The 14,123-nt window shown below is 45.0% G+C and overlaps 3 protein-coding genes across 3 annotated transcripts; 2 read left to right on the top strand and 1 right to left on the bottom strand.

The window, feature by feature from the left end:
- The first annotated feature begins 1,378 nt into the window (after nt 1-1,378).
- On the top strand, nt 1,379-4,549 carry LOC129333063 (uncharacterized). The gene is made up of 4 exons (XM_054984386.1): nt 1,379-1,466; nt 2,025-2,108; nt 2,355-2,420; nt 2,499-4,549. The coding sequence occupies exons 1-4, from the start codon at nt 1,415-1,417 to the stop codon at nt 2,999-3,001; spliced, it is 705 nt and encodes a 234-aa protein (XP_054840361.1). The 5' UTR covers nt 1,379-1,414; the 3' UTR covers nt 3,002-4,549.
- Nucleotides 4,550-7,282: 2,733 nt separating this feature from the next.
- On the bottom strand, nt 7,283-8,986 carry LOC129333970 (putative nuclease HARBI1). Its single transcript, XM_054985898.1, has 2 exons — nt 8,402-8,986; nt 7,283-7,990 (listed from the first exon to the last, which is right to left on the bottom strand). Exons 1-2 carry the CDS (start codon nt 8,984-8,986, stop codon nt 7,283-7,285), a joined length of 1,293 nt encoding a protein of 430 aa, XP_054841873.1.
- A 984-nt stretch (nt 8,987-9,970) lies between these two features.
- Nucleotides 9,971-13,690, top strand: LOC129333662 (uncharacterized). The gene is made up of 6 exons (XM_054985483.1): nt 9,971-10,288; nt 10,692-10,868; nt 11,136-11,300; nt 11,956-12,132; nt 12,243-12,356; nt 13,530-13,690. The coding sequence occupies exons 1-6, from the start codon at nt 10,039-10,041 to the stop codon at nt 13,679-13,681; spliced, it is 1,035 nt and encodes a 344-aa protein (XP_054841458.1). The 5' UTR covers nt 9,971-10,038; the 3' UTR covers nt 13,682-13,690.
- Nucleotides 13,691-14,123: the final 433 nt, after the last annotated feature.

Genomic DNA, 14,123 nt, shown 5'->3' with positions numbered 1-14,123 from the left:
GAGTGATTGCAGACTCTTTTTGTTAATTTGGCCAGCACCTCAGGGCTGGTTTGATGATGCAATCCTTTGGAGTGTCCTATGGCCCTGTCTCTGGATTCTGGTTCCCCATTCTGGAATCTAAGAGTTATTTCACACTCACACTTAGCAGCGTATCTGTCCCTGGTTTGCATCCCATGTTTTCAGAGTTTTCACATTAGCAAGGCATCCATGGGACGCAGAGCCGCTGTCAGTCCGGGTTATCCCCGATTTTTCTCACTGCGGACATACCGCGAATTTTCCCATAATCCGCTGCCAACTCAATGCTGATCCGATAAATCCCAGTGTGAACACTTTTGTCCCTTTTTTGCTTCTCTCTCCCCCCGCTAAGTCTTGTCGTCGGAAGCTGATTGGTCTGCATCTCCAGCTCCCCAAATGCTTCGTCCGCCATTTTTCCCCCGCTACCTAAACATTTCAGCGGTACATCTCCATTGGTGCCATCTCTATTCTTCTCTCCCCGTCTTTTGCATCCTGATAAGTTCGTGTTACGCGCCTCACATTTCCAACCCCCCCCTTAAAAAAATGTTTGCCTAGCGGTGAGCGATTGTGGTCATGATGAACCAAACGTTTCAGTGACAACCCCTCTCCACTCAAAACTCTCTGCATTTTGACAATTCAATCAGGAACCACCATCGACATTTTCCAGTAATGAAAAATAAAATTGGCCATAACGTTTCTGCGTTCTGTGGATGCAAAGGTGCATTGAGACATCTCCACTTGTGTGTTCTACATATTTTGACTCCTTTTTTCGGGATGGGAATGGGGTTGGGGCAGTGGGTGGTGCCCTCAAACGAGGTTCAAACTCACCCCTTCTGGGATCACGTGATTTTTGTGGACCAATGGGGTGCCATTATTTGCTGGGCGGGAAATTCAACTCCTGCGATCTGTGCCACCTCCGTGCACTGCTCAACGGTTGCTCAAGGAAATGGCTGCACTAAAACCAACCAGTGGGAGAGGGGTCTCCTGGAGGGAGAAGGAGACATTGGACCTCATTGAATTTTGGGGTGAGGAGAAGGTGCAAGAGGCACTATTGCTCTGTCACAGGAACATTGATGTTTTCGAGCGCATCTCAGAGCAGATGGTGGCGAGAGGCCATGCAAGAACCGCACTCGAATGCCGGACAAAAACAAAAGCTTTGAGACAGGAGTACAAGAGGGTCGCGGCACACAATGGAAGATCGGGAAATGCCCCTGCAACATGCCCTTTCTATGCACAGCTTGCAAGAATTTTCAGAGGGGATGCAAGCATACGGCCACAAAGGGTGGCAAGAAGTCTTAACCTGCAGTCGGTGAGCAATGCCGACCCCATGGGGGAAGATCGGTCGAACCATGGCATTCCCGCTCCATGGGAGGGATCAGAGGAACTATTCACACATCCAATGGTCACTCTACATCTTCAGGCGGTCCCCGCTTCCACTCCCAATGATTCAGGTGAGCATGCAGTTTTGACCGACATGACTGGTCCTTGGTTGGGGTGGGTTCGCTGTGCCCTCCAGTGTGCCCCGCCTGGGCAGAACTTTCCCGGAGTCTCAGGGGCATTTTTTCCTTCTGCTTAGGATTTCGGGGATATGCTCAACGGATTGATTGTGTTTGGGTTATCACTGCAGGAGAGGGATGAGGCGCAAGTGGGGGGGCATTTCCCTGATTTAACTTTTGTGCGTGGAAGGATGTGTTGTTTATTCTGCCTATGGGGACGTATAACCAATATTGTGGAAATCCGCTTCTCAAGGCAAGCTAGCGGTGGGAAACGTTGTTTTTTACTGGGGCTGGCGCAGGTTTCAGCAGAGAAGGGCTCTGTGAAAGGAGAGGGGGACTTCACCTTGATCAGCAATGTGCAAGGTATCCCAAAGGTGGTTGGGTTATCTTCCACCAAGCATTAATCCACACCTGACAATGGTCTGTAACGTCACCTCCCTTTCCCCCCCCCCCCTGGAGAACCATGGTACATTAACTGTTTACCAGCCTATCACTTGTTTTCAATTACTGCAGGTTCTTCCACAGAACAAGAAACATCAATCGGAGAAGCCCCCCCAATGGACATGACCGATCCAGAGGATGAAAATGCCGCAGACGGTAAGATGCAGATAGAGTGGGGTGCTTGTGGTCAACAATCAATGCTGCCCTCCCAATGAGCCCTGGTATGCTCCGCTCCATGAGAAACATGGCTATAGTCTCAAAATAATTATCTGTTTGTGGGGGTTGGGCTACCATGGAAAATATTGGTGTAAACATCGTTCTGCTGATGTCAAGAAGACTTCTGTGAGCATGAATGAAGAAGATCAACTCATTCATTTTACAACCAAATCTTTTATTTCCAAGATCCAGATTTAACTCAGATAGAGGAGTTCCCGGAGGTGACAGGACAGGGTGCAGAGGATCCGCAAGGTAGGAAAGAGCTGAAATTGTGACCTCCGCAAACTCCTTTGTAACTACTACTTGCATAACCACTGTCCTTTCCAACAGGAGATCTGAACAATCCACCAGCAGTGGAACAACCGCAGGTCCCCACGGCACAACTGTCTCCTGCTACACGCTTAGAAAAGGCGCGCACCAGAACCAGGCGCGTCTCTGTCCTCACCAACGTTGCAGAGAGAATGCTATCTCAGGCACAGAGGGAGGAACAAAACAACAGAAAGGAACGTGGAGAAATTCTGGAGGCAACCAGCCATTGGCGTGCAGCCATGGAATCAGAGACAAGATGGCACGAGGACATTATCAGGGAGGCAAGAGAGGATCGTAGGGCTTTTATTGAGGCACAGTCACAAAATATGGAGGGGCTTAATAGGGCTGTCGGTGCCCTCAGCTCCTTGACTGAACTCTTTGTCAGGGAGCAAAGAGCAGGCCCGGTTGCAGAAACTTCCCAAAATGCCAACAGCAAAACACGCGATAACGATCATGAGAAGGCACCACTAAGAAAAAGGGCTCGGATCATTAAAAAGAGAGAAAGATATGATCCATCCCTCTGAGCCCCACATGTTTTTCCGGTGCAGCATTTGGGTTGGAATCTGCATATCACACGTATCATTGCTGTTGAAATTATGTTTGTCACAGCTGTAATTGTGTTTTTCGATGTTGGCGAGGGGTTGACAATGGCCATTGAAAAAAATTGGTTTTTGTTTCCCACCGCAATCCAGGTGCGGTTTGCCAGATCTATTTTTTGACCACGGTTGTTTGAAATGTTGACCCATGGGAGAAACTACACAGTTTTAAATTTGTTTTTTATTCTTTTCAAAACTTGAAAGATTACATGTGAGGCATCATATGGACACTTAACTAACATGCATGTTAAATAAATCTTTTCTACATCTCCTTAAACCTTGACAGCACATTATCAATGTCGGACCTCAATTTCTTGTTCTCCTCATTCAAATTCCTCACATTGTTTTCTAGCTTCTTCACCAAGGCCTGCAGGCTGTCCATCCTTCTGTTGGTTTTCTTTGCTGTGGAAACAAAAGGTGTAAGCGCAGAGTGGCCACTTCTGTGTTCACAAACGTAGTAAGTCATTGATGGTTACTTACCGCAGCTGAGGCATGTTCCCACTGCCTTGTGAACAGTCTCCAGTATCTCAAGGGGCTGTTCCCTTGCCAAAGATGAAGAAGGCACATTTACAGTGTGTAGTGGACACCGCGCTTGAATGCATTCCTCACAGGGGTCACCTGAAAAGGGGGTTTGGAGAACTTGATTTAATTTTGTTCATTGTCATTACAGAGCACGTGTTTAACATGTGGCAGAATGACGGTGTAGTTAGTTCCATTTGTGTACCTGAATGCTCAGTCAGCTGTTCTGGTGGAATCACTGCTTGCTGAGGTGTGACTTCTTCATTGAACTCGGAGCAGTTTCCCTCTTCTTGCTTCACTGCCTCAGAACTGGGTTGCAAGGCCATTTCATCCATTGGCACGGTCACCTCTGAGCCTGTTTCCTCCGTGGGCTCCTCCTCCCCCTCATGTCTGTATGATGTTGCTGGAGAAACACATGAAGAGAATTAAAACATCAGTAAGAGCAGTATTGATGAAATGTTATGAACAAGGAATTCTGACTAATTCAAAAAATGGGGCAAGGGAATGTTGAAATGCTGATCACCCTAGGCAACCGATGCTGTATCATGTGTAGGGATTTAGGGAATGCCGTTTAGATTAGAAGGCCGGTTTGGGATCTTGGGCAGGGAGGGGGGGGAATACCCATGGAGGAATGATAAGGGCTGAGGTGTGTGGAATGCTGTTTTTACTTACCGCACAGTAGCCAAGTCATCTTTAAGAGAACACATTAAAAATATGTGCCGACATAAACCATAAACCTTTCCCAAAGAACAGAAACAAAACAACTTTTAAACATGGTGGGATAGTCTTCAAGGACAGGGCACAGTCCCAGTGCCGTTCAGTGCCACGTGTTCCTGTGTTCCATGTGCTGATCCCAACACAGCATGCCTGTTCTGGGGTTTTTCCTTGAAAACTTCCATCCAACATTCCTCTCATTCAGGAAATTGGTGCCTTGTACCAACATACATTTCCATCTTAGTGAGGGGATTGGGATGGGTGAGGGGGGGGGGAAGACCCGGTGTTTGATGATGGTGCAAGGGGGGCCCCATCTCACTTAAAGCATGGTGAAAACATTTTTAGAGGTGTGCCTTCACAAAATAAACATCCCACAGTACTTCATTTACCTTCATGGTGGCGATCCTCCCAGCGTGGTCTCCCAGCAGCTATCCACAAACGCATCATTGAGTGATGGTGTGGGATCCGCCCGCTGCAGCTTGGGATGCCTTGGCATGCCGTAAGGGATGCCATGAACTCGCATTTCAGCCTTTTAAATTTGGTCCTGCACTGGTTGGCATTTCGGCTATAACCAGCATCAGTCAGCTTCCTAGCAATGGCATGGTACGCCCCCCTGTTGCGCTGGTGTGCGCTCGACATAAAATCGGCTGCAAAACCAAGACGCAGAACAATTTTCAGAAGCAGGGACACCTCCTCAAATTGCCAAAAGGTGCCCCTAGTTCTCCGTGGTGGCATGTCTATTTCCTGTAGTCCTGGGTTCCCCGGTCGAAGAGGCCAATCCTGATTTGTCAGAGACATCATATTCCGACCCAAATAAACGTCTCTGATTGGCTGTGTCAGGGTTAATCATTGCGAGCAATTTTTTTTCCAAAAAAAAAATTCCGCCAAAATAAAGGTTGGCCATTTCTACAGACAGCATGAGTGCAGGGGCGAATTCAAATACAAATGTTTCCCACCTTCGCCGAAATGCTTGATAAGGAAGAAAAGGTTCATGCGTACATCGGATTGCTGAACAATGCAACTCAAAACATGAGCTGGAAATATTTCGGGGATAATAGTAGGGGTGTGCAGGGGACGCCTGTCTCAGCTGTATATATTTGGTTTTAAGAATCAGGAATTCTTGTCAGTATTTGGGGAACACTGACACGGAAAGACACCACAGAACCAGCTTACTGGCTAGAATCTCGATTCCGAAACCTTCTGCCAGAGTTAGCAGAGCTTGGGGCGGGGGGTTTCCGACCAAATCCAACACAAACCGTTGGAGACCTTCCCTTCCGTCTCCACATGAATTTCATAAAGATTTTACGGACTCCAAAACAAGGTGCCCCATTCTTCAAACAATATCCATGTTTCTATATGGAGAAAAAGGAATTCATCTTCCCAGGTAGTTCAGGGTGGCCTTTTGTAATCAAAATGCTGCCAACTTTCATGGTGCCTGCTCCCACCTGTCCTAACTTCCTCTAACATGGTTCAGGCAGATGCCGGTTGGGTGGTCCTTTTAATGGACTCAAAAATATGTTGTTCTTGGCACCCTCTTTCTCCATCATCTCCCACGTTGAAAATAAGAGAGGCTGGTCGTTCTGGGGTTAGGAATATTGCATGAAAGATGCCCAGTAACATCAGGGGAACGTTTCCTACCTGTCCTCCAACCCCCCAAGCAAGCACCAAGGCAAACCAACCTGGAGGGGGGGGGCATTTGGTTCCACCTCGAAGGGCGGTTCTCGTGCCACACAACTTCGTGCCTTTAACTGTGCGGTAGACCAGACACCGTCTACATTGGTGGTGGGGGAGAACACCAAAGGGCATCTGGAGAGCTGGTTGTGATTCCCCACTCCTCCGCTTGAAGACAGCTGGGTCACCTTGGTCGAGTCACAGTTCTTTGGAGCTCTCTCAGCAACACCCACCTCACAGGGTGACTTTTTTGGGGGAATAATAACAGTTAGTAAACCGCTCTGAGTGGGCATTAGGTTGTCCTGAAGGGCGGTATATAAATCGAATGCTATTATTATTATTATAGGGGAAAATAGGGCACAAGTCACTTCACCTTACAGAACAACCCAAAACACAATTGCTATAAGAAAGGATTTTTTATGTCACTTGTTTGAATATAAAAACCGGTGGGTGCAGACCTAAGGCCGTGACAGCATTCCCTCAACCAGAGAGATAACACTACGTAATTCACACACAATAATCCCCCGATCAAAATTGCTGGCAGAATTTGTGCATGCTATTTGTGTTATTTGGTGTTGTAGGCTGCTTTCGTGTCCTGTTGTGCCCACCAAATGGGAACCCGAAAGACCTTAAAGAAATAATTTTTTTTATTTCCCGTGATAGAGTTTGGTTTAATTCTGCACAGTATGGTTAGTTGTGTTATGTACTGCCTGTGTTATGTCTCACACTGTCCTTCTCAATTTTAGTTTGAAGGAGAGAATGGTTTTTTTATAATAGAGTACTTTGGTGTGTAGTTGTCATTTTTCCTTTGTTCTGTAGGTGGTTCCCATCGCAGGGAACACTGTGGAAGTGTGACGTTGGGGGAGGGTGTTTGTGGATCTGATGCTGTTTCACACGGATAAGCTAGCATTCAACAGTGTGCTGACCATCTTGGCACCCCTGGGCTGTGCAATGATGAACCCTTTTTTTCACTTTCCCTCTTTGTGGAAACCCCTCCTGCTCACTTGATGCCCACCGAACAGAACATTTCTTACCATGATGTTATAAAAATTTATTTCAAAACAGGAATGGAACAATGAGAATTCACTCATTAGATCATCATTGAATCTCTAAACAAAGCTTTCTAACAAACCATGTTTCATAGGAATCCAGCACTTGCAACTGAATGCATGACACATCCAATCAAGGCAAAACCAACAAGAAACATTTTTTGAAACCGTGAGTCCAACCTCTGAACATGCAACAATCGTTTCTTAGTTCAACCACAGATTTTTTCACAATCAGACTGAAGAGCTTTTTATATTGTTAGATTTCTCTGTTTCGAAACATGTGGCGTGCAAGGGCATCGCGCACCAACTTCCCCTCCTCCCGGTGCCTTCTGTCTCCCACAGGGAGTTCAAGAGATTCCTCATCCACCTCCACAGGCCTCACGGGAGAATCATCCTCTGGAATGCCATGACCTTTCAATTCACAAATGTTATGTAGCACCACACACGCGGTAGCTATGCAGGTCACATTCTCCTCCGCAACCATAAGCTGTGACCTCAAACACCTCCAGCGCCCCTTCAAACGTCCGAAACATCTTTCCACTATGGTCCTAGCTCTGGTGAGGCAGCGGTCAAAGTATGCTTCTGCGGGAGTGTGGGGCCTATTGAAGGGCTTCATCAGCCACCTTCTCATGGGGTAGGCTGCATCAGATATGATGAGTGGTGGCACGGTTACACCCTCTATTGTAAGACTGGGGTTGCCTGGCACAAACACCCCCGCATCCATTGCCGTACAAATTGCAGAATTCACAAAAACAAAGGCGTCATGGTTCCGCCCACTCCAGCCAACCTCTGCATCAATGAATCTTCCAGTATGGTCCACCGTGCCCTGGATGAGAATGGAATTGAATTTCTTGCGGTTGATGTACTCCCGTCCACGGCCTTTAAATTTGCAAATGGCAACATGGGTGCCATCAACTGCACCAATGCAATGAGGAAAGCCAAGTTTCTGAAATCCAGACATAATCTGCAATGAAAGAGAAAAAAACAAGATTGCTGTTAGAGAGAATCCCCTCTTTCTCCCACCGCCTATATTCATAATCTTCTCACTACAGCGCTGAGGCAGTCTCACATCTCCAGAATCCAGAGGAGTTAGCCGTAGTCTGTACTAGTGAAATAAAAAAGAGTACAGTAGAACCCTCAGCACTTGCAAATTTTACTGTAGCTCAAGCTTTTGAGAATCACAGTTCGCTTGTTCAAACGCACAAGAAAAAAGGGAACCGCGACTCTCGAAAGCTCATGGCACGATAAAATTGGTTTAAAGGTGCAGCTCATTGCCTACATGTCAGCAACATAGTTTTTTGTGCTTCAAATTGTAATCTTTGACCAGTACAGTTTGAATGGAGACTGTTACTCTGGGAGATGAGTGCGTACTCACCCTCGCCACATCAGGTCCAAGGCACACGACTCTACTGAGTAGCTCCAATTCTATCGCCAAGCAGACCTCCAAGACGATTCCTGCCACTGTTGAAATACCCACTCCGAATTGGTTCATGCATTGACGGTAAGTCGAACAGTTGGCAAGATACCAAAGTGCTATGGCGACTCTCATCTCCACAGAGATTGGATTGCGAAGTCTGGTGCGCTGACGGGAAAGACGGTGCCCTATGGAATGAACCAATTCATTGAAAGTCTCCCTGGTCATACGAAAATTTTCAATCCACAGCTGGTCATCCCATATGGCAGTGACGAAATTGTCCCACCAGTCCCTGCTACGGGGATAAATCCAGTAGCGACGGGGGACTCTGATTCCGGCTACAGCGAGAAAACGTGCTCTGTTCATTGCTGTTCTCCTTGTTCTCCATAAAGGCGGAGGTATGCACCTCAGTGCAAGTGATTTCCTAAGCATTCTCCTTCTTCTAACCACTCGCATCCAGTAACTGTTGCAGGCATCGATCGATCGCTGAATATAGATAAAGATGATGTGAAGCAAGGCCAGTGCCAATGCTCGGACCGCAGACATAATTCAGCAGAATAAAATCGGGCTCAAAAAATCCTCCGCAATTCCAAAGTATGCCGTGAGAGAAATGTGTTCACAAGAGTGGAGAACGCACAGTTCCAAGGAAAACTCCCGCCCAAGTTGGCCAGCCTATCATCGTGGCCACATTTTTGGCGGGAGAAAAATCATGACTTCCTAGAGGGGAGGAAGGACATTTGCTAGGGATAGTTGTGCTTGTGTCTTTTAGGGCAAAGAGCATAGAGTAGACTTGCAGGAGCAGATTGACCAGTTCTTCCACTCAAATGTCGAACTAAAGCGATGACTACACATGTGATGGAGCAAAATTAAGAGGGGCGGATTACAGTGGATTGATGTGTTGACCCCCTCCCCAGTCCAGTTTTCCTGACTCTGAAACACCTATCAGAAAAAAAAAATAGCGGTATGTATGTTTTGTGAAGTAGCGCTTTGTTTTATTAAAAAAAAAGTACTCGGTCCCGTTTTTTTCAAGCACAAGGAATGCAGTCAGTCTAAAGCGTTGTGTGATTCTTTGCCCTGTCAATTCGCACACGCATCACTGTCTTGTTCGGTTCCCACAATTTCTTTCCCCTTTACTAGTCACGTGATGGAAAAGAACTCGAGTTTCACGTTCATCCATCCACGAAAGAGTAAAAAACGGTGCGGTAGGGTAGGAAATCTTGTCCTAGATTTTTTTAAAAAATGGTTTATCTGTGTTCACCACGAATTAAACAAAATTACACTTCAATGTCACAGTCACAAGTCCACACGCTTCTGAGAAATTATCATAAGCCTCTACTTGATCTGTCCACCAAAATAAATTTTTACTTGAGAACATTCCATGTTTTTGGCGGGCACTAAGACGATTGGCTAAAATCGTTGAGGGGGCGGGCGGATGAAATGGGAGACCAATCACTCTTGAGAGAACTTTTTGGAATTTGTGTGTGGCGCAGTTCACTTGGTGCAAAATGATTTCCCGGCGTCGTGGAAATGTCTGGGAAGTGGAGGAGGTATCTCTTCTTCTGAGGGTTGTTCGGAGGAGTGGGCATGCATCTCGGTTAATGGCCAGCACGCAATCAAGCAACCGCGGCATCTATCGATTTCTTTCAAGAGTGCTACGCAGTCGCGGATTTCATCGAACGGCCAACCAGTGTCGAAGCAAATTCCAAAAACTGAAGTCCGATTTCATTTCATCAATGGAGGCACTGCAATGCATTCCTAGAAGCAGTCGTAGAATTAGGGTGCACAACGCGATGATGCTAATCTGGAAGGCGGCAGGGAGGCCTCGATGTCAAGAAAGACCTCATGATGGTGAGTTTTTTGAACCCCCCCCCCCCCCGTTCCATGGCGGACCATGCAAGTCCCCCATGTTTAATGACACCTTTTTAGTGGCATGTTCTCAAAGAGACTTCATTCCTCATTAACAAATGGGTGTTTTTTGAAGTCAACCTTCTGTTTGTCACGCTCTAATTTTAATCTTCGAATTATTTGTCACGATTGGAAAGCCATAGAGTGTTCTTAGAGAAATACCATCTCCTCAAAAGCATCTTTCATGTTAATATGCAATTCCCCCGGTCACCACTTTTATGCTATGCATCCTGTTTGATCCCCTTAACTGAATGCCTGGATCATAAAAAGCAAAGTAAGTAAAGGGAAACATTATCAGGGCGATCATTCCGTTTTTTACCATTGTTCAAATGATTTTTCATTTCAGAGATTATCTGTGAAAGAGCAGTCAAGATTGAAGAAACTTCATCTGAGGATGATGAGAATTCAGAAACTGTTGCAGTGGAATCATCAAGTGCAGCAGAATCTGATGCGCAAGCCTATGCACCTCTTGGAGTGACAACTGAAGACCCAGCAAAGATCAATACAGCAGCATTTCCTCAAGGTAAGTTTAACTTTTTATGTGATTGTTAGCTTACTAGAGTTTACCCATGGCAAACTAATTCAAAAACCATCGACAGGATTCTTAGGAAGTCATGAACTCCAAACACAGCCACCATTTTTAATTTGTTTTTTGATCCGTCATCAGATCAGAAAATGGTGCAATTTTAAAAATTTGCTTTCTTGTCCAAGTACTTTGAGAAGTGAGTGGTGTATTCCATGTACCAATAACAAGATCATTAATTGGAATTCTGCTGTATTAAATCACTAGCTTCAGAGAGAGAAAGAACAGATGACAGTGGATCTCATCGCCTAGAAACTGAAGAAACCGTAATCGTTATATCTTCCGGCAATAGTCACGAAGAAGCAACTGATGACATGACTGCTCCTGAAACCATAATGCCCGGAGATGTATCTCCACAACCGAGTACCTCAGGTAATTTTTTGTGTGGTTCACACGTGCCATCAAGAGCTGCTCTGAAAATTGTGGGATTGCATGAGATTCTGCAGGAATGAATGGCCATTATTTTGCCAATCAAAGCACTATTGCCTGGGCAAAAAACCATCAAGGTAACCAGATCCACTCTCAGCTAAAACAAAACATATTTGTTCTCCATGATGACTCCTTTGAAGGTGAGTGGAGTACAACTAACACCTTGTCAACGTTTCTTGAGTGGTACGTGAAGTGAACACGATCTCTTGATATAGCTCTCATCACTAGAAAACAATTTCAGCCTTTATTTTTCAAGGGTGTTTAGCAGTGTTCCCATTATCTTGTTTCCTTTGTTTTTTCCTGTGCCTAAGGCTGTTATCTTCTGCGCGGTTTCTCCGGCAGAAAAAATTGTCTCTGTATCAGCAGTCCAAAGTCTTCATAACCCAAAGTGGTGACTTATCTTCCATCCTTCATCATCGTGAATGTAAACAATGCCCAACATGTGGTGATGAGGAGATCAGTTCATTCCTTGAACAAAACACACTGCGGCTCTAAAGATGTCAAGCCTAGGCTCAAACTACAGCCTTGCCAACACTTGCACAACCTTCAGATGTGGGATTCCTCTGGAAATTTCTAACAAAACCTTTTCTCTTTCTAGCTTCTTTAGCAACACACAGTGGTGCCGCAGTGAGAAAGTATGCCATGAGCGCTGAGCACAAACTTCACATAATTGTGGAAACAACTTCTTCTGATGCTGAGGATGAGGACAGAAACGCCGTTGAGGAAGGCAGAACCGAGGATGCAGAGGGAACTCCAGTTCTCTCATTTTCCCCAGGCACGTTTTAGCTATGCCACATTTGAGTGGAGTTACATTTTTCGCTGATTTATTTTGCTGGGTGACACTTCAATATCTGCCTAAAATATTGACTGACTTGAATTTTGCAGGTGATACTTCAGCGGGAGGTTTGCGTGACATGATGCCAAATAAAGACCAATCCGCTGATATTGGCGAGATCTATCGTAGTATGCGGGGAATACAATCTCTATGTCTATCAAGAAGTAAGTATGACTATTCCAAGGAAAACTTGAGGCAGAGTTTGGTGTGGTGTTTCTGATCACGCGGCTCAGATCAGGCGCGACAGTACCAATCCCACATCACGTATGGAAGTCAGTAGGGAAACATTCACCGAGTCATTGATATGTGGATTCATAGATCCAGATAAGTCATCAGTTCTAGTCTGTGGTCACATAATCAAATAGTGTCCGTTCAAAACTATTGACATAACCGATGTAATTGAAGCACATTTCATGAATCACTGGACTATTTGGCAGATGCAAGTAGGCACAAAGGATACATTTTTCATAGGTTTTGAACGCATGGTGGGTGCAGGGTGGATTCAAACAACTCCTTCCAATATGTGGATGCAAACATCTCCCCCTGGTATGCAGATCAGTCCATCCCTGTAATGGGTCATAGGAGTGGCCACGTTAGTCTGCGGTTGCAGAATAAAAGAGACTCCTCCGGCACCTCCGAGAACAACCACTTCCAATGTTGCGGATTCCTTTGATAACCAGGGCTCTCCCCACCAGATAAAGTTTGACAAAGAGAACTGTGAACACCAAAAGCCAAAATATCGGCTTTCGTGGAACACACATCTCTCCGTCATATGCGTCCAGTGGTGAGAGCTATGTTTCTCCACAGATTTTGCTGCATTAGTTTCAGTTGGTCTGGGAGGTGAGGCCATACTCTTTTGCAATTTGCAAACATGTAGTTATAGCTTGGCTTCCATGTACCTTATCATGGGCAAAATGATCTCAATATCATAAGAATATGGTTGCATTGGCATATCAGATGGAAATGTAAGCATCTACCCCACAGTGTCCACTCCTTTTATGCACCTAACCATTATCTTTTGACCCACTATGCAACGTACAAAGAGCGCAACTCATAACGACAACTTACGCTTAAATTAAATGGGTCAGTATCAAGGGTACAACTGGACTCTGTTTGATTTTGTTCTCTGGAGCCATCTCAACACCACCAACCGTACCTGGTGATTGTTTTGTGGATATTTTCAAACCTTTAAAAATGCAAGGAATGGCCTTCAAGTTTTCCACAAGGATTAAAAAAAATTGTTTGTCACTGGTGTAGTTTTGATAACCGCAAAGTTCTCGCAATGTCGAAACCCATCTCTTTATGAAGAACTAAATTTTTTTGCTGTTTCTCAACAGTGGGAAGATACCATGAAAGAATATGCCGATTGGAGAGAAACAATAGAAGCCTTCACAAAGAACTGAGTTCTCTAAAGAAAAAGGTTTCTGCACTTGAGCGAGGTCATCGCAGCTCAGGATCAGAGCAATCAGGAGATGACAAGAAGAATTAGCCAGTGTTATGTCAGCTTGAAGAATGTTTAAGCAATATTTTACTTTGTTTCAGAAAGAAAAAAAATGTATGTTTAAAAATAACGTAATGGAAGGAAAGATTACAATTGACAACTCTCACATGTCAATTATTTCCAGTGCTTTATGAATCATGTTGAAGTTGTTTGCAATGTGGATAATAATTTCTCATGAACAGCAAAAGCAAGATCTTATTTTCATTTTTTTCTAATCGCTGTGTGGTTCTAATGTCATGCAAAATTGGAATTTTGAATCAGTGACAAGATTTTTGTTCCTTGGTGTTGGGAAGTCTGTGTTATTTGTTTCTGATAAATAAATCTGTTTTCAATGTTAAAAAATAAGACATTGTGTGTGTTAAACGTTGTTATGGACTGAGAATTTTTCAGAGGTGTCCCCGCAGCTCACGAGCAATCTATTTATTATGCT

The sequence above is a fragment of the Eublepharis macularius genome, chromosome 7, assembly GCF_028583425.1.
Source record: "Eublepharis macularius isolate TG4126 chromosome 7, MPM_Emac_v1.0, whole genome shotgun sequence".
NCBI lineage: Eukaryota > Metazoa > Chordata > Lepidosauria > Squamata > Eublepharidae > Eublepharis > Eublepharis macularius.
The sequence above is the reverse complement of the archived record's forward strand: the minus strand, read 5'-3'. Positions and strand labels throughout refer to the sequence as shown.